The sequence below is a fragment of the Osmerus eperlanus genome, chromosome 21, assembly GCF_963692335.1.
Source record: "Osmerus eperlanus chromosome 21, fOsmEpe2.1, whole genome shotgun sequence".
Lineage (NCBI taxonomy): Eukaryota > Metazoa > Chordata > Actinopteri > Osmeriformes > Osmeridae > Osmerus > Osmerus eperlanus.
In genome coordinates this window covers 2,105,182-2,123,962 of record NC_085038.1, presented here as the reverse complement: position 1 = coordinate 2,123,962, position 18,781 = coordinate 2,105,182, and the positions used below count along the sequence as shown (strand labels likewise).

At 46.5% G+C, this 18,781-nt stretch overlaps 2 protein-coding genes across 4 annotated transcripts; both read right to left on the bottom strand.

Annotated features, from left to right (window-relative positions):
• Nucleotides 1-6,000: 6,000 nt before the first annotated feature.
• On the bottom strand, nt 6,001-11,141 carry stk16 (serine/threonine kinase 16). 3 transcript variants are annotated; one of them, XR_009928028.1, is made up of 9 exons: nt 10,794-11,140; nt 10,249-10,374; nt 9,871-10,090; nt 9,391-9,524; nt 8,959-9,079; nt 8,454-8,549; nt 7,802-7,923; nt 7,193-7,586; nt 6,001-7,112 (listed from the first exon to the last, which is right to left on the bottom strand). XR_009928028.1 is itself a non-coding variant. In XM_062446699.1 (9 exons), the coding sequence occupies exons 2-8, from the start codon at nt 10,362-10,364 to the stop codon at nt 7,448-7,450; spliced, it is 948 nt and encodes a 315-aa protein (XP_062302683.1). In that variant the 5' UTR covers nt 10,365-10,374; nt 10,794-11,141; the 3' UTR covers nt 6,001-7,304; nt 7,417-7,447. The 3 variants fall into 3 exon arrangements, 2 of the variants coding, with proteins under 2 accessions (XP_062302683.1, XP_062302682.1); XM_062446699.1 differs by having other exon boundaries at nt 6,001-7,304; nt 7,417-7,586; nt 10,794-11,141; XM_062446698.1 differs by having other exon boundaries at nt 6,001-7,586.
• Nucleotides 11,142-11,262: 121 nt separating this feature from the next.
• Nucleotides 11,263-17,116, bottom strand: LOC134007306 (tubulin alpha chain-like). The gene is made up of 4 exons (XM_062446683.1): nt 16,959-17,116; nt 13,371-13,593; nt 12,945-13,093; nt 11,263-12,792 (listed from the first exon to the last, which is right to left on the bottom strand). The coding sequence occupies exons 1-4, from the start codon at nt 16,959-16,961 to the stop codon at nt 11,818-11,820; spliced, it is 1,350 nt and encodes a 449-aa protein (XP_062302667.1). The 5' UTR covers nt 16,962-17,116; the 3' UTR covers nt 11,263-11,817.
• Nucleotides 17,117-18,781: the final 1,665 nt, after the last annotated feature.

Genomic DNA, 18,781 nt, shown 5'->3' with positions numbered 1-18,781 from the left:
TCTGTCACTCTCTCACACACACACACATAATATTAATTCCTCATGGCCAAAACAAAGACCTTAACCTCTCAGCCCTCATACTACAGCAATACAACATCAAAGCCAGAGACTCCATAATGGATACCACTACATGTCTGGAGGCTAAAGACTGCGTGTGTGTGTGTGTGTGTGTGTGAGAGAGAGAGAGAGAGAGAGAGAGAGAGGGAGAGAGAGAGAGAGAGAGAGAGGAAGAGAGAGAGAGAGAGAGAGAGAGAGAGGGTGCTGGCAGATGTAGCCACTCCAAGCTAATGGAGATACTAGTTTCAATTTTACATTCAGTCACCAGATGTCACAGCATTGGCTAGCTCGTTAACGCCTCTGACCAATCAGAGACTTAACGAGCACTCGTTAGGAACTCTTTCAATTACAGTGTTACAGGATGACCCTAGTGGACCAACCAGGTAAATTGTAAAGTGTGTGTGTTTGCATGTGTGGTCCTGTGTTGACCACCCAGCCACATAGTAGGATTCCCCGCATGAGTGAATATGTGACTAAAATGAAAATGGCTCTATTTGTGTTAACATTTTGGAATGTGTGCGTGACTACTTTTGTGATTTTTACATGGACAGGCATGGTATTTGTATGTATTTGTGTGTGTGTGTGGGGGGGGGGGGGGGAAGCAGGGAGGCAGCAAACAGGCGGTGCATTTGTGTGTGTTTTTTCCCCCGGCAGATCCCATTTATCAGGCCAGTTAACCCCTGGCAGCAGGTTGTAATGTGAAGCAGGGGACCAGGCCGAGAGGCAGCCACTTGCTTTAATTAAACCCCCCCACAGATGCAGCCCCTCCCTGGGCCTGGGAGGCCGAGAGTCCCCCCTCTCCTGGATCCCCCACTTCTGCTCTGTCGACCCACACGGCAAGGTGGGAGGGAGGCTGAGGGGTGCGATGGATCTCAGATCCATTACCTTCTCCTTAGGGGTCTGTTTACATCTCGGAGGTAGGAGGGAAGGAAAGAGAAAGAAAGAAAGAAAGAGAAAATGAAAGATTTTAATTCGACATTGTGTCTTTTATGTTCCTCAATGTCATTTGTTGGTGATAGAAATTTCACAATCACACAATGTAAAGTTCAAAACAGGCTAAAAATGAACAGTGAAGAGTACTTCATCTACATGTGTACTTTGACCAACAGAACAGTAACACCTCAAATTAATCTAGAAGAAAAGGAATCCCTCTGACCTCGGAAAAGCTCAACCCAACTAACCACACTCGCCTGACAGCGATTCATGTTGAAAAAGCAAACATAAACTAATCTTATTTACTTTGCGCCAAGCGTCCGGCATAATTGAAATGTGATGGTGTTCTTTACCCTCTCCAAGAACTTCAGAGTATTTGCCAAGAAGTTAACCTCTCCTGGCCCAGGTTTTCTCCCCGTGAGTGATGGAGTATCTCAAAGCTGACTTTGACTGTGGCGTACATTTCCTCCTCTCCACCTGCTAACGCAGGCATGAATGCAGGCCTTGTTCCAGTCGACGGTGCCTTCTGAGAGTGTTTGCCTTTGTGCCGTGCCATGGTGTCGGGATAGACGGGGGGATCTCCGGGTTCAAAGGCGGCTTCAACAGCCTGGGCGATCCATCTGTGTGACAGTGCTGAGGGAGGAGGCCTCTGGGCGGCGGCTTGTAGGCGGCGGCTTGTAGGCGGAGGCCTCCGGACGGTGCGTCTCCAAACGTTGTGTTCTCAAAAGTCCGGCCTCTCACAGATGTTGTGCAGTTTTTACGGGAAAAACTCAACTGTACTCCATAACTCATGTTCCAATAATAAGTTTGGAACTCCTTTTCCTCTCTGTATATCTAAATGTCACTATGCTGTCTGTCTGTGTGTGTGTGTGTGTGTGTGTGTGAACACTATATATATATATATTTATGCATGCAGAGAGCCACACGTCAACATCTCATTTATGTAATGGCTACACATTTATCGCAGCGAAATGTGATTGACAGGTGGAAATTACATCACTAACATTTCAAAGCCCATCCCGCTTCACTCTAAGTAATATGTCCAGAGTGATGTTTTCCTCCAACATTTTTTCTCTCATCTACCACATCTTCTCACCCCCCCACCCCCTCTCTCTCAAACACACACCTGTGTTCTCTCTGTTACCCCCCACCCCCCCAGTCTCTCTTCCCACCCGTCCCCTCCATTCTCTCTTTCCTTAGCTTTTTACTGTCCCAGCAACCTTACGGTATCACTGCACTATCCAATTGGCATAATTGAGCCAGGTCAGGTGATATGGGGACCCATAACAATCAATAGAGGTGAAATAAAAAACAGCTCTCTGTTATTACCTCAGTCCTCTGCAGCGTCAATCTCACACACACACACACACACAAATTAAGGACACGCAAATGGATAGTTTACATGTTTCTAATACGAATGCCTAGATGTAAAACACATCCTGTCCAGATAACCCAGTAAAACAAACACATACAGACACACACACATGCAACAAATAGGGAAAGTGCGATGTTTCAGACATAAAACTCTAAAAGTATGGAGACACGTACCAACACATTTTGTAATACTCTCTCTCTCTCTCTCACACACACACACACACACACACACACACACACACACACACACACACACACACACACACACACACACACACACACACACACAGGTACCTGTCATACCTGTGCTTACCAGGGCCAGAGTGGACGGTGCCAGCTGTGCTGAAGCGATGACAGGCTGTGAGAAGCTGGTCAGCAGTATGAGGAGGGAGACAGATGAGCCGGCACTGACAGCCTGCCACTCTCCTCCCCGCACCATCTCATCAGCATGACACAGCTGTCACAGCCCTATTTCAGGAAAATTAAACAGCCTTACGGTAAACCAGCCTGTTCGGGCGGGGCCCGGGGCCAGTGTGTGTGTGGTGTGTGTGTGTGTGTGTTAAGGTATGTCGTTGGAAGCGTATGCACATGCATCACCGGTGTTGTTCGTCAGTGACTTGCAAGCATCTGCAGCCGCTGTAAAAGCTTGTTTTGACATTAGCCACAACTTTCTGCTTTGGCACAGGTATTTTTTTTTTTTTTTTTGCAGGTGTGTGCGTACAAGTGTGTGTCAGACAGAGCACCTGCCTAACAGCCTGAGCTGCACAGATGGACACACTCACCCCCACCCCCCTCCGACACCCCCTCCTCTCCTTCCCCCTCCCCTCTTTGCCTAAGCACCATCTTCTCCCTTTGACATGGTAATAGCTCCAAATTGATGAAGACATTTCACTCATTCAACGACAACTCCCTGACAAGCTACGCAAACACTCCCCCTCACGCCCCCTTGTCCATCAATCACCAGGCCCCGCCCCTTGCCGCCTGCTGCCTGTGGACCCCAGAGCCGCTGTTTAATCAGCTAATTGGCTCTCCCTTCTCAGTCGCCCCTAACGACTGCGGCAATGCTGGATTATCTCGTCATCCCGTTTTCCTAATCTTTGTTAATGGTCTGCTCATCCACCAATTAGAATCTGGCGCTCTGTCCCCTAGGAGTGGAACAGTGGTGTGCTGCCGTCTTGAGAACCTAGATCGTCTCGTGATATGTAATCCGAGGATGGTGTTATTTAGGGGATTGTCAGATGGCTGAGCGGTTAGGGAGTCGGGCTATCAATCAGAAGGTTGTTGGTTCGATTCCCAGCCGTGCCAAATAACGTGTGTCCTTGGGCAAGGCACTTCACCCTACTTGCCTCGGGGAGAATGTCCCTGTACTTACTGTAAGTCGCTCTGGACATTGGGTAATGTGGGACACCTTAACTTCAGAGCATTTTCTTCCCTGCTATGACAATGTCTAGTCCACAGAACTTTGACTATAGGTTTAGCATGGATGTTATGTGACTGAAATCACAAAACGTGATTGGTGTGGGGTCACAGAAAGGGTCAGGGCACTAGTCAATCAGGAAGCTCTGATGAGAAAATGCATGCAAAAAATGCACATTGCTTTACTCCATGTGTACTTGAGTGTCCGCGCGCGGTCGTTCGCCCTCTTTGCCCGTTTATGCCACTTTCCTGCAGCACATTACGTGCCGCCGGTAAAAGAGTTGTGATGCCTTTAAAAGCATCAATAACACCCAACCTGCGCTGACCCTGTGACAAATAAAAAACTATCGATCCTACGAACTCCCCGCTTGCCCCTCCACCTCCCCTCCCCTCCCCAAAAGAGACTTATTGTTGGGCCCCACTCTCCTCTAATCACTTTGCACACCAGCCAAGAGCCTAAATAAAGAAAAGATAAATAAAAAAGTCCGTGTGCCAACGTGATGCTCTCACCTTTGCAGATGAAATTACCCGAAAAGCTGTTACAAATCAATATAATCAATGCAATCAGCTAACTGACATAGGCAATCTCCTGCCAGTCAGTAAAATACCCCCGGTGGAGATCTTTCAATCTCCAGCACCGTAATTGCCCCCTGAGGGCGACGTTACCGCGTAGCATTTTGTATACTTAATTAAATTAGCGTTCGTAGCGGACAGGATAGGTTGCCAGGTTTCACTGAGAAGGTGTTGGCCTTCTGCCAGTAATTAAGGCAATACCTTTCTTGATTACTCCAATCCCCTTTAATGAACTCATTATGCATTTTAACCCAAACAGTCCCCCGGAATTAATGAGCAGGCAAAGAGCAGCTATTTGAAAAAAAATAAAAAAAATAAACTCCTCGGTGATAAGTGGCGATCATAACTCAACCACTCAACAGTGCTAATGTAATGTTTGAGTTTTTTTTTCTCCTGTTGTGGCACGCGGACCCACTGGGTCCCCACTGCCTCTGAGGGTTCAGAATCCTTAACGTTGTTTTAAAAGGACACCGCCTGAAATAAATATCTGTGTGTGTCTTAAAACTAATCATGCGTATGTACCAGGGAGTCATCTGATTTCATTGATGACCAAATTCATTTTGTGTTTTTTTTATCTGCTATGAAAGCGTATCATTTATCTTACTAAACTGATGAATGCACACACACACACGCAGGTAATGATTTAGCGAGACCTGGGACCACTGCAGGGTGGGGGCATCTTAAAACTGACCCATAATGCTCGGCTAATTAAATAATTCACTAATTGATTCACCGCCAAATCAATAAAGCGCACCAATGGTTTATGATGTGAGAGCCAGTGAGTGGCCGAGTTATTACCTTCGGTAGTTGGCATACACAAGGAAATACACCTACAGCAAGTGCGAACACACACACACCAATTAACTGCTACAGCAAAATCCGAGACTTCCAACCCATTTCCCATCAACACACACACACACTTCTGATAGCCTATCTCCTTTACTGACCGACAATTGGAAAACAGGGGAATTGGGTGTTAAAATGGCAGCCTGCATTGCTGTGACCTTGCGCTTGTATAGCATGACATCATTTCAGCCCCTCACAGTCACATGATGAACATAAAGGTGGGGAGACGACAGGTCTGTGTGTGTGTGTGTGTGAGAGACTAGTGAGGGCTAAACCCATAAACATAGTGTCTGCATAATGAATTTGCTCTCAGGGGAGTCTGGGAGATGGGTGGGCTTGGAGTAGGAGGTTGTAGTTGGAGAAAACGTTAATTAAAGCCTAATGAATCCCTATATTGTAGTGTGTGTGCATGGAGGAAGGGTGGGGTGGCACTGTTTGTGTGTGTGTATAAAGCATTCCAGTGTGTGTTTGATTTGCCCTTTCTAAGTAGAGCACGTTCTGTTTATGATCGCCACGGTGTGTGCGTGTGTGGTAAGGTTGGGGTCACCTGAGATTGATTAGGACAAAGAGTGAGGTATGATATCAGTTAACCTCCAAGACCCCCACAGCAGTAAATACATCCACCTAAACAGTTTCTGATAATTGTTTTGTATATTTTAGACCACACACCTACACACACACAGATGGGATGAGTGGGAGGGAAGAATCCTTGGACTGAGTTGCTGGCACCACCTTCTGGACAAAGCCGGTATGACTCACTTCCGCCTAAATCAGGTTAACAACCTCACAAATAATTTTCAAACATCGCAGGAATCTTGGAATGTTGTATTTCTTTATAAATAGTTTCATGATAAAGTGATGTGATGCAGTTAGCTTCATGTTGACAGGAAGCTGGTCTTTACAGTCAACACAAGTCGGCAAATAATGCTAGAAGTAAGTCATCCAAAATGGCCAATAACGGTTTCCTTCCTGAAGATTAATTCTGGGCTATTTGACATGATCAGTGTGTGATGTCTTACATTTATTAATTATCCATTCAACAAACACACAAATACCCTTTTTAAGTGAGGACCAAAGACAGGTTCAACCATTTCCAATAAAACACATTCAGATAACACCAAATCAAGAATACCTTCATATAACTCAAGTCTGAACTGGGCAGGGGAAAATAAATAATAAAGGCATACTCATGTAACTGAAAAAAACCCAGCACGACTGATCAACAATCAATCCCGATAACAGTTAACAAAACTACTTCAAAAGTTCACCATCGTATCTGGGGTCTCAAACAGGGCAGAGACGTCCTATGATGTTTTTCCCTTTCCATGGTAACCGCTTGGAATCACAATCGTGGCCAGACTGTAAATGTTCAACAACAACAATCATCTTACAGCTGGTCCGTTCATGCTGGGCGCAACGAGTTTCTATGACGACCCACAGCGAGCCCATTCGGAGCAGACATGTTCGATGTGTCTCCAACGACCCCTTCCTTTCCCAGCAGCAGCTGGCCGTGGCCTGCGTTTGACAGGCAAGCGGTGGAGTCTCGCACGCGTCGCACATAGCTTGGTGCTCGCTCCTCACTGTGTTCTACACTGCAGCATTTGGGTTGTGGGCGGGGGGGGTGAGGGCAGGGGGTGAGGGCAGGGGCAGACCCCTGAGCTGCCCAAAGCAGAGGCGTATTGTCGGGAAGGTAGCAGGGACGAGCCCAGAGGAGCCTAGTTCAAACTTAAGGGCTGTCCAAACTATGAGGGGGTTAGGAGGTGTCCAAGCATCGCCCTGGGCACCCCTGCTACCAGGGCCTCCGAGGCGTATGTCGGGAAAAGAACAGATTTGAGCAAAGACGGAGGACGCTCCAATCTGCTTCTCAAGCCAGTTATGGTTCCATCACCGTTTTGCTTTAACCCATTAGACTCCTAGAGATTTGGTACACACACACACACAGAGGTAGACAAACAACAAACACCAGGTTGTAAATGAGCGATGTGTTCTTAACTGATGTACCTGGTTATTAAATAGAAGAACCAGCAGCAGACCAGGTGGACAGAGGGGGGTCCGGGTCCTGTCCTTGGTCAGGTGCGGTGCAGCAGAGGGCAAACTTGAGGCACCTACGACATACGCAAACATTCCTCCAATGACATTCAGGAGGCAATTCACCCCTGATCCAATCTGTTTGTTTTTTTTCCTCGTAACAAAGCAGCCGCCAAGACAAAAGCCCACTTTCTCCATCAGCGCCGCATCTTGTGGAGCGTCAGACCATGTTGGTCTGGGTGGTGGGGCTGCGGGCCAGGAGGTCATGGACCTGGTCCAGCACCCAGTTGATGTCGGGTCTCTCCTGGGGGTTGGAGACCAGGATGGAGCTCAGCAGCATCTGCAGGCCTTCGGAGTAACTGGAAATCAAAAAACAAAAACACAATTGTTATAAAGTTCTGCGTTACAAAAGAGCACAGTTTGGAACCTCCCTGGAACCCATATCTACTGGTGTGGTTCTCCGGTGAGAACTTGGTGCTACTTTGAATCTTCGGAAAATCACAGAAATCCCAAAAAGGGATGCTACGATTCGCATTTGGTGAAATAGTAAATAGCAGCTGCCCGGTCGTCTGACCTGCAAGACTGAGGGATGTGGATGGGATTCTGGACGGCTAGTGCCACACTATCCCCCTTCTGGAAGATCAGATCATAGGGTCCCTCCAGCATCATCATACAATACAGCACACAACCTAGGGACTGGGAGAGGGGAGGGGAGGAAGAGAAAAAGAACGAGAGTCAGCTCTCTTCCCCAATACACACTCTCATTGCAGTATATATGGAAGTCAAATGGCTTAGTGGTTAGGGAGTCGGGATATTAATCAGAAGGTTGTTAGTTCGATTCCTCGCCGTGCAAAATGACGTTGTGTCCTTGGGCAAGGCACTTCACCCTACTTGCCTCGGGGGGAATGTCCCTGTACTTACTGTAAGTCGCTCTGGATAAGAGCGTCTGCTAAATGACTAAATGTAAATATTTATAATCAGTGAACATGCATCACAGACTTTCTACCATCAAAGGTCCCTTATTAATGACATGTTCTAGTTGGACACACCCTCATTTTTGTTATCACTGCACACAGACGTCAAAGAACGAGCTGGCAGCTACCCAGTTATTCCATAGGCAAACAGATGCCCAACGTACCAAACACACACATTATGTATATGTATATATACATACAGCATACACACACACACTCATAGTTGAGGCTTGATGCTTCAGGCTGGCTCACCCAGATGTCGGTGCGCTCGTCGATGACGCAGTGGCTGTCCACGTTGAAGAGCTCCGGAGCCCTGTAGGAGATGGTGCACCTCTGGGCCGCCCAGTCCTACAGAAGCAAGACACCCGCGGTGGGAGAGGGGCAGGACCGAGGAGAAATGTTTTATTAAGAAAGAAAGAAGAGATGTGGAAATGCAGGAAATAGAAAGACGATATAGAATTAGCTTGAATACTAAAGGAGGGAGTCAGGTGGCTGAGCGGTTAGGGAATCAGGCTAGTAATCAGAAGGTTGCCGGTTCGATTCCTGGCCAATGACGCAAAATGACGTTGTGTCCTTGGGCAAGGCACTTCACCCTACTTGCCTCTGGGGAATGTCCCTGTACTTACTGTAAGTCGCTCTGGATAAGATGCTAAATGACTAAATGTAAATGTAAACAAAAACATAATTTACAACCTCTTGGTGGGGCCTGTTGCCGAGGTCCTGGCTGCGTTGCCGTGAGAGAAGGCATTGGCCTCACCTGAACAGTCATGGCTTCTCTGGTCCCCCGGACCTCTATCCTGGATCGGTTCATGGAGCCCAGGTCCATCAGCAAGGACCGGTCCTCCTCTTCAAGGAGAACGTTGGTGGGCTTCAGGTCCCTGGAATACAGAGGCCAAAGACTTTGTCAAATGTGCCTGTGTATGGTGAAAGGGGACTACGCCTTTGATAAGGTACCACCGAACCTCTCTAACCTCACCTCACATCAACATAACTTGAGTGTCACAACTTCTGTGGTGATCGTGAGAGCTGTGGGGGAAGAGTGGATGTGAGGGGAGAGGTTTGTACCTGTGGTGGATGTGAGGGGAGAGGTTTGTACCTGTGGTGGATGTGAGGGGAGAGGTTTGTACCTGTGGTGGATGTGAGGGGAGAGGTTTGTACCTGTGGTGGATGTGAGGGGAGAGGTTTGTACCTGTGTGCGTAGCCTCTTTCATGCATGGCCTTGAGGCCCGAACAGATGCCCAGCAGGATGCGAAGGACCCGTCTCTCTGCCATCATGCTGCCCTTGTCTCTCAGCTTCTCCAGCACAGACCACAGGCTACCTTTCTGCATGACACACACACACACAGTGAGGAATCTATGGAGCACGTATTTCCCACTCCGTGTCCGTTTCACGTAGAGAGCGTGCGTGTGTGTGTATGACAGTGTGTGTGTGTGAGAGTGTGCATGTGTGAGTGTGTGTGAGAGAGTGTGTGTGAGAGCATGTGTGTGTGTGTGAGAGAGCGTGTGTGAGAGCGTGTGTGTGTGAGCATGTGTGTTTGAGCGTGTGTATGTGTGTAAGAGCATGTGTGTGTGTGAGTGCTTGTGTGTGTGAAAGCGTGTGTGAGAGAGCATGTGTGTGTGTGTGAGAGAGAGCATGTGTGTGTGTGTGTGTGTTCTCCAAGCGACTGACGCTGATGTACGGTAGCAGTAGCCAGGCCTCGCTCTTCCCGCCTCGCTCCACGAAGGTGTGCGCCGTCAGAGACAGGATGTTGGGGTGGTTGAACAGGCGGTGCATGTCCACCTCCGTCTGAGCTTCCTGGCGCCCTTCGCGGTCGTGGCACAGGATCCGCTTCAGGGCGTAGAAGTGGCCATCCTGCACCCCCTCCACCAGGTCCACATAGCTGAACCCACTGTGGTGGAGATGGGGAGCACAAATCAAAATGAGAGTTAAAGGGTGGGAGTGGTTGTGTCGAGCAGTATACAGGAAGTACATTGACATTGGAAGACTATTCACTCATGAACTAGGCTGCCACGTCCATCGTATTTAACATCATACAGACATTCCTACCCCTCATCAAGTTTCTGGATGAAGTAGTATCGCTTATTGTCGATGGTGAGGGCGCCGCGGGAGCAGATACACAGGGCCTGACCCATCCTCTCTGGTACATGTCTCAACATATACATACACACACACCTAAAAGGAAAGGGGAATCAAGCATAAAAAGTACTTCTATTGACTGCACTTGGACTAAGACAAGCGAAGTCATGTTTTTGGTGCAACGCGTGAGCTTGCGATTGGGTAAAGGTCGTTGATCGCATTCATCAACATTAGCTAACTACCTACCTGTCCCCGTCGCAGCTAGCCGGATCGGTTGGCTTTTCCCTGGCTCTCTTCGCTAACGTCACATATTATTGTAACTATTAGCTATTATTAGTGTAACTACAGGTTGTGACCTAGCACCGCACTAGGTTGAGCTGTAACGCTAGCGCCACGTAGTAGAATGTCGCAGCGAATTACACAGGCACGTACATCTTGAATTGCTACACATACACAAATATCTACTCCAATCATAATAGTTAAAAAGGTATTTTACTACAGTGTGATGAAATTACCTGGTTTATCTAAATGCGTCTTTCATGCGTCTTCGTTGGGTTTTCCTGTCGCCTCACTTCCGTGTATATGTTAAACGTAATGGTGACGTTACGTACAGACCACGCCCGTTCGACAATTTCAAAAGTGAACACCAACGTTCACATCGTTTTATTTGGTCGTTTGAGTAAGTAAAATGGCAATTCGGGTGGGAATGGTTCAAAGCTTTTACTTCTACGCTGTCTTTAATAGGTTTATTGTAACTGTTCTATGACATTGGTTACTTTATTCTAATTCGCCTGCATCAGCTTACACATTAGGGTGATAGTGACAGCATTGTTTTCTTGTCTTCTTACAGGAGTCGTCTTAACCAGTCTTTATATCTATGGTCTTAACCCTTTTGGTGAATGCGGACTTCAATGAGACGCTTCCTGCAACTTTCACAGCTACACATCCGTCCCCCCCCCCCTCTTCAAAATAAGAGTCTGTTGATTTGAGATCACACAACTTTATTTACAAAGGAGGGGTGCCAGTCACCACAGTTTCCTGATGCGTTACAATCATAAAATAAAAACTGCAATTTGACAGCAGAGTAGACACACAACATGGAAATCAAGAGTCCTAAAATCATGCTGGGTTAAAAGGAAAGAAATAGAATATTGTGTAGCTTATCAGTAATGTAAAATAACTCTCCAAGTTGGAGAAATCACTTCCATTAAGACCGAACACCATGGGGTTGAGATAATCAGGTTGGCCAAAGGAATTTACTTGGCAGTAACTTTAGTGTTGATGACAGTACTGTCATAAACGAAGAAAACTTTCATGGCGACAGCATTTTTCATTAAGGCAAAGAACAATTCCTTGGTCAACCTTCTTGGAAAAGATTGTCAGACATGAGAAGTTTCTTTGGTAGAGAAAATATATTGGCTTGAAGCAGGTTCTGCTGTTCCTTCCTTCCTCCCTGCATGGTCATGTAAAGGCAATTCCATCTCAGTGATGTTTGCCAGTAGAGGACCCGTCCCTCCTTTGTTGCTCCCTCCACTCCTCCTAATACTCCTCCCCTTCCTCTTCATCCTCAAATGAGTCGAGCCCCACCTCTTCGTAATCCTTCTCCAGGGCTGCCATGTCTTCTCTGGCCTCGGAGAACTCTCCCTCCTCCATGCCCTCACCCACATACCAGTGCACAAAGGCCCGCTTGGCGTACATCAGGTCGAACTTGTGGTCCAGCCTGGCCCAGGCCTCAGCGATGGCGGTGGTGTTGCTCAGCATGCACACGGCTCTCTGCACCTTGGCCAGGTCTCCTCCAGGAACCACGGTGGGGGGCTGGTAGTTGATGCCCACCTTGAAGCCAGTGGGACACCAGTCCACAAACTGGATGCTCCTCTTGGTTTTGATGTTTCCGATGGCCACGTTGACATCCTTGGGCACCACGTCGCCACGGTACAGCAGGCAGCAGGCCATGTATTTACCGTGACGAGGGTCACACTTCACCATCTGGTTGGAGGGCTCGAAGCAGGAGTTGGTGATCTCCGCCACGGACAGCTGCTCGTGATAGGCTTTCTCGGCAGAGATGACCGGGGCGTAGGTGGCCAGGGGGAAGTGGATGCGGGGGTAGGGCACCAGGTTGGTCTGGAACTCTGTCAGGTCCACGTTGAGGGCGCCGTCAAAGCGCAGGGAGGCGGTGATGGAGGACACGATCTGGCTGATGAGGCGGTTCAGGTTGGTGTAGGAGGGACGTTCAATGTCCAGGTTTCTACGGCAAATGTCGTAGATGGCCTCGTTATCTACCATGAAGGCACAGTCGGAGTGCTCCAGGGTGGTGTGGGTGGTCAGGATGGAGTTGTAGGGCTCCACCACAGCTGTGGACACCTGAGGAGCTGGGTAGATAGCAAACTCCAGCTTGGACTTCTTGCCGAAGTCGACCGACAGACGCTCCATGAGCAGGGAGGTGAACCCAGAACCAGTCCCCCCTCCAAAGCTATGGAAAACCAGGAAGCCCTGGAGGCCGGTACACTGATCTGCCTAAGGGGGGGAAAGACAGAGAAACACAGGGAGATCAGTGATGTAGGGACACGCATCATTTCAAACTATATATGCAGTATGTCTGAAACACTCTCAGGACAAGAGGCGCACAGCCGTCACATCCACGTGATCACATGGTCTTTCGGGCGTACCAGTTTGCGGATCCTGTCCAGCACCGAGTCGATGATCTCCTTGCCGATGGTGTAGTGCCCGCGGGCGTAGTTGTTGGCAGCGTCCTCCTTCCCAGAGATGAGCTGCTCGGGGTGGAACAGCTGACGATATGTTCCTGTACGCACCTCATCTGGAGAACAGACAGGACCCGGTTATGACAGGAACCAGTTCACAACTCAAATCGCCAAGTCGCTTTCGCAAACACGTGTTCAATTTCATATCAGCGTTGGGCAACGATGATTAGTCATCCGTAAATCTGGCTTGCAGTTGTGTAGCATATATTTAAAATCTACTGTATGCCATCTGCTGTGTATGGGCACTTTTATTTTGGATGAAAGCATTTGGAATGAATAACCATACAAAATATTTACATGGTTATAATATCTACCTATTTATGCTCAACTCACCAATAACTGTGGGCTCCAGGTCTACAAAGATGGCTCGGGGAACATACTTCCCGGAGCCGGTGTTGCTGAAGAAGGTGGTAAAGGAGTCATCGTGCCCACCCACGGGCTTGTCGCTGGGCATCTGACCGTCCGGCTGGATGCCGTGCTCCAGACAGTAGAGCTCCCAGCAGGTGTTCCCCATCTGGACGCCAGCCTGGCCAACATGGACTGAGATACACTCACGCTGAGGAGAGGAGGAGAGGGAATGGTAAATCATCTGCAGCTATGAACGTGAGCGAGTATGTAAACATTTCATTTTTTAATTTATATTTAGTCATTTAGCAGACACTTATCGAGAGCGACTTACAGTAAGTACAGGGACATTCCCCCGAGGCAAGTAGGGTGAAGTGCCTTGCCCAAGGACACCACCTCATTTGACACAGCCGGGAATCAAACCAGCAACCTTCTGATTACTAGCCCGATTCTCTAACCGCTCAGCCACCTGACTCCCTCCCTATTTATCAATTTACCCATTTCCTATCCACTTCTACTACATCTAGACAATAATCTAGGTCAAAAACACTGGTTGTGCTTTTGTTGGACATCTTGTACCATGCTCCCCCACCTGGCTGGCTGTCAATCAAATGTCGGGAACAAATGACAGGTAAGCTCCAACTTAATGGGCGTGGTGAAAATAAATCAGGTCATGGTGCGCAAACCGAGGGAGGACAGTGTGAGTCATGAGTTTGCATACCATTGCATTGTGACCCAATTTGTGTGAGCATGTGTAGTGCAACTGTGGCTTACTCATGACAGGATAGTCTTTCCTATTATGACTTTTTTTTTTTTACGCAAAAACACAATGCTGTTGTAGTCAGCTGGAGGGCCTAGTGTGATTCTGAGCTTATGATAATCAAATATTAAAAATAAATAACTAAGGCCCGGACTAGTAGTGAGATAACAAAGATACAAATCTTTGTATCACAAAGGGTAAGCAAAACTTTTGCCTCCAAGCCAGTGAATTTCCAGTCCGCACCCTGCAGAAGTATTTCTAGCATGTTGCCGACGAGGGGGAACGTGTTGACGGATGAGTGGAGAGGAGGACAACAAGTTAGGACACCATTGTATTAAAAACAAAACATGTCAAAAGCGGATTGTTGTGTTGTCCACCAGTCTGAATAACTGCTTTGGCCTACAGTGCAAATATTTAGTGATTAGTTTTAAAGGGAAGAGGACAGGATGTGTGGGTGGTACTGATGGTCTCATTTAAAATTGGAAATTGTGAGAAGTGCCCATCTGTGACAGTAATATAAAAGCACACAGCAACACACATGCCAAACCCATACAGACTCATCTAACAAGTGTTATTTCAGTCTGACCCCATGTTTGAGGTGAAGAACCCTAAGATTACAGATCCAGTCCTCAGACCAATCTACAAAGCAGCCATATGGAATTGTCTATACTAAAGAACGACCCGTGATTGCTAGACTATTCTCAATATGATAGAAGGTCCTCCCTGTTCTCAAACACTGCAGTCATATTTAGGTTACATTTGTTCCTAATCCTTAAACCCAGAGACAAGAGGAACAGCTTGTATAGACGTTCTGCCCTGTAGATCAACAGACAGGGGGGGGGCAGGTTTGGTAGGTGACACTAGTCAAGGATACAGGAGGGGTGCCTAGTTTGGGCAAGGCAGCTAGCTAAGCAGTAAGCTATTTTAAAGGGGAGCGTCAATAATTCCTCCCACACACACCCCCCACCCCTCTGTGTACACCCGTTTTAACTGCCCTGTTCCACCCCTGGTCTCCATTATACTTCACCCAGCAGAGCAAACGTATCATTATTCCTGTACAGTTTACTCCATACACCTGAACAGTCACCAAATTAGGGAACCACAAAACCCTTCTTTTGTGTTGACACCTACTGCATTTGTGTAATTGCGAAATAATACTTCACTAATCGTACGACTCTGGTGTGGCGTAAGAGGCCATCTTTGTTAATGTTCACCAGACGTTGGCCTGTATAGCTTCGCCTGTTCTACATTTACAGCAGTTGTGAAAGTAACCACTTCCTGTGTTTTAAATTTCAGAGTGGCCTGTCATTGGCTCCTGAGTGTTCCGATTAGCATAGTCCTTTTCAGATTAAAATAGACCTTTCCAGATTAACATGGTGCTAATTTGTCTACTGACGTCACTTGGCTCCATAAAGCCTGTCGTGAGGTTGGTGAACACTCGAGAACCTACTTTTAATGCATAGTTTAGTGGGCTAGCAAAGGTAGCCCCCCCTTCTATGTGGCCAGCTTCCTGTTTAGTCCCAAAATGGGCGGTTAGAAAGCACAAAAGGGCCCAGTGAAAAGCAGACAACCCTGTAGGCTTGGTGTTCACACTTTCACAACTGACTACCAGCAGTCACATTTAAACTAAATGTAAATTATAGTCAGGGTGTCAAACCAGGCCTTTAGTCATGCGAGAATTTGAAAACCAAAAGGGCAAGAGATGCAATACAGAGGAATCTTAAGAAAAACGATTGCACAACCGACTACTGCAAACCTTTAAAGACCCATATTGTCAGAGGGCTAAACAACATGCTTGAACATGAATTTAGGAATATAAAATAAAGCTTTCTCCTCATTAGGAAGCAAAGTAGCCGACATATCCCTATGGGAATGTACCCCCCTCCCCCCGCCTTGTGCTTCCCTAAAAAATGTTGATCCTTTAGGGTTCGTCATAACCCCAGATTACACACCAAGATTATAACAATTAAGGTTTAAGTGTGCACGTATGCTGCGCAGCGCAGATTTTAAAGTGATAGAAGTATAGCATGGATGGATTATGAATGAGTAATGCTAAAGATAATTTTACGTTGGCCACGTGGAAACAAACGGTGCCTCCAACTTGATAACCTCGAACAAAACATGAAAGACCTGTCGACACAGCCTCAATCTACCCTCAATCACTAAACTAGAGCTAAGGGTTTTTATACGGTGGCTCGAGGCCACTAAAGAGCGAACAGTAGCAATAGCCACATCACCGATTCAAACCGACAAGGGAGGCAATAAACACGCCCAACCTAACCCTGGCGGTCCCCAAGGCCTATAGGTACCGCTCAATGTGGAAATTCTAATTTGGTAACCATTCAAATCCGTCTAGGCTTTTGCCATCGTGTTATCAGAAATAAAACATAAGCTACGCTTACAGCGTCACGGGGAAAAAACCGTTCATTGGAGGAATAACTTGAGTAGTCTAGTAAAGAACAGTGATTCGCCCCATGCAAGTATTAATCAGCTGCGCCACTCGTTGACGCACTGACTGACGAGCCGCAGCGCGCAAAAGTTAAGCGCGGTAGAGGCAAAATGGACACTTCAATCGTGACGCACCACAGATAGGCGCGAATCATTTCCAATTGACATCGTGTAAAACATGTATAAAGCCTTACAATACCATTAAATAGGTAGGCTATCTACAAGTGGACTTGATAAATGCCTAAAACGCGATTCTGCCCATATTTAGTCGACGACATAGTATGAACTACTAAGTATTAACCTAACTACGATATTTCTCCGATTGTAGATTCCCTGACAATGTTTGAAATGTCCTTTAACCTACTCACCATATTTTATTTTCTGGTTGATTAGGCTTCCAAAAATAAGGTAAAAAACGCTACGTTCGTAGTACAAATGCTCACAGTGCACCTATAATGAGGTTTCCGTGAGTATGTCGCAGCAATGCTATGGGGCGATTTGGTTTTATTCAACGCGTAGGGTGGTGGAGGTGGAGCTCTCAAGACACACCCCTCACATACATAGGCTAGCCTACACTGAGCCTTGTACGTGAAACGCCGGTAGTAACGGAAAATACATTTCGAGCACGACTTTGTGCACGCCTATTCTCTGATTAGCCGCTGAGCTCTGTAGTGATCTGGTGAAATAGCTTTCAGCGACACATTAATAGAACGATACCAGTGTTGGCTTCATTTAAACCTGAGATAATGTATCTTAATGTGGCATCGTGGCTTATTCGCGTTTATAAAAAGCATTTATTTGGTTAGCCTATCATCAAAACACCTGACAAAACATCATAATATAACTTGATTTTACAGCCTTACCAAATTCACAAATATAGCCTGTGTAGGCTGTCGGTATCAAATGCCTGTTCACTTTAAATCCACTTTCTCTCAATAGCCGCTTGGTGTCAGCCTTTTCTCGCGCCTACAGGACAAACGGGGTTTTATAGGCTGTTCCAGGTAAAAATATATGGAAGCAAATCAGTGATATCAAATCATGTTTTGAATTTGAAGGTATTGAATACTTAATATTATAATTTAAATACCACCGAATGTGTTGGTTTTGAATTCACCTCTTTAAAATTGAAATAGGAATGTATTTCAATGTAACAAATAATAATTCAAGGTTCAGAAATTCAGGTTGCTCAAATTTGAACAGTAAATTCAGATCCCAAAAATTCAATTAAAAAATTCAAGCTAAAATTCGAATGGTGAAATTCAGATCCCCAAAAATCCAACCAAATACATGCGAGCCGAAAAAAATGCAGATTGCAACTTCCAGGATACTAAGGAAAGGTAAGGCAATCGAGCCTGAATGCAATCGAACCATCTCACTTCTCCGAGAAGGGTCCAACTGCAGACCTCTCTCCTCAGGCCCCCCCTCATCCAGGTGTAGCTGTAGATCCGTCATACAATCACAGCCTTGGGTCTGAGGAGAGAGGTCAGTCATCCAATCACAGCCTTGGGTCTGAGGAGAAGGGTCCGGTCTGAGGCAAACAATACCGAAAAAAACACTTTCCTCAGGCCTCCAGGGAAATCTGTTCCCTTGTGTTCTAATAGACGAGTATAGATGAATAGACGTGTATAGATGAAACTTGTTATACATAATGATCACAGTAGCATACATCACCAGCATTACTGTATTGCTTTATAAATGGCCAGACTGTAATATACAGGGGGGAACCACTTTCCTCAGGCCCCCAGGGAAATCTGTTCCCTTGTGTTCTCAGTGTAAAAGACTGATGTATAGATGAAACTTGTTCCCCATGGAAAAAGTCGGTGGTGTCTAAATTTAAATATTACGTTTAAAAAATATATATATTAAGTTTTAAAATCCTTTTTTTTTTTTTTTTGATTTATCGTGTATCATGGGGTATCGTGATGGTCTGGGGCATATAGGGAGAAGTGTCCTTAAAGGCAAGGTAGGCAAGTTTTGCAAAAGCTAGCTAGCTAGCTAGCTGTTTTACACAATTCAAACCAGACCGTTAGATATATTGGTTGCTATCAAGACGTTAATTTGGTCAAATATGACAAAAAGTGCTTCACACTAACATTGCCTACCCTGCCTTTAATGTCCATATAGGCTACATATGGGTCTCATATCTCATAGGCTTCAATATCAGTATTGATGTACGTTGGTATTGTCTATT

Excerpts from the sequence above, each read along its gene's own strand:
- stk16 (XM_062446699.1), bottom strand. The coding sequence starts at position 10,364 with ATGTATATGTTGAGACATGTACCAGAGAGGATGGGTCAGGCCCTGTGT. Across the intron at positions 10,091-10,248 it reads ATCCAGAAACTTGATGAGGG|TGGGTTCAGCTATGTGGACC; the intron begins GTAGGAATGTCT and ends TCTCCACCACAG. Across the intron at positions 7,587-7,801 it reads CACATCCCTCAGTCTTGCAG|TTACTCCGAAGGCCTGCAGA; the intron begins GTCAGACGACCG and ends TTTGATTTCCAG.
- LOC134007306 (XM_062446683.1), bottom strand. Across the intron at positions 13,094-13,370 it reads CCTGGAGCCCACAGTTATTG|ATGAGGTGCGTACAGGAACA; the intron begins GTGAGTTGAGCA and ends TCTGTTCTCCAG. Across the intron at positions 12,793-12,944 it reads TGGACAGGATCCGCAAACTG|GCAGATCAGTGTACCGGCCT; the intron begins GTACGCCCGAAA and ends TCCCCCCCTTAG.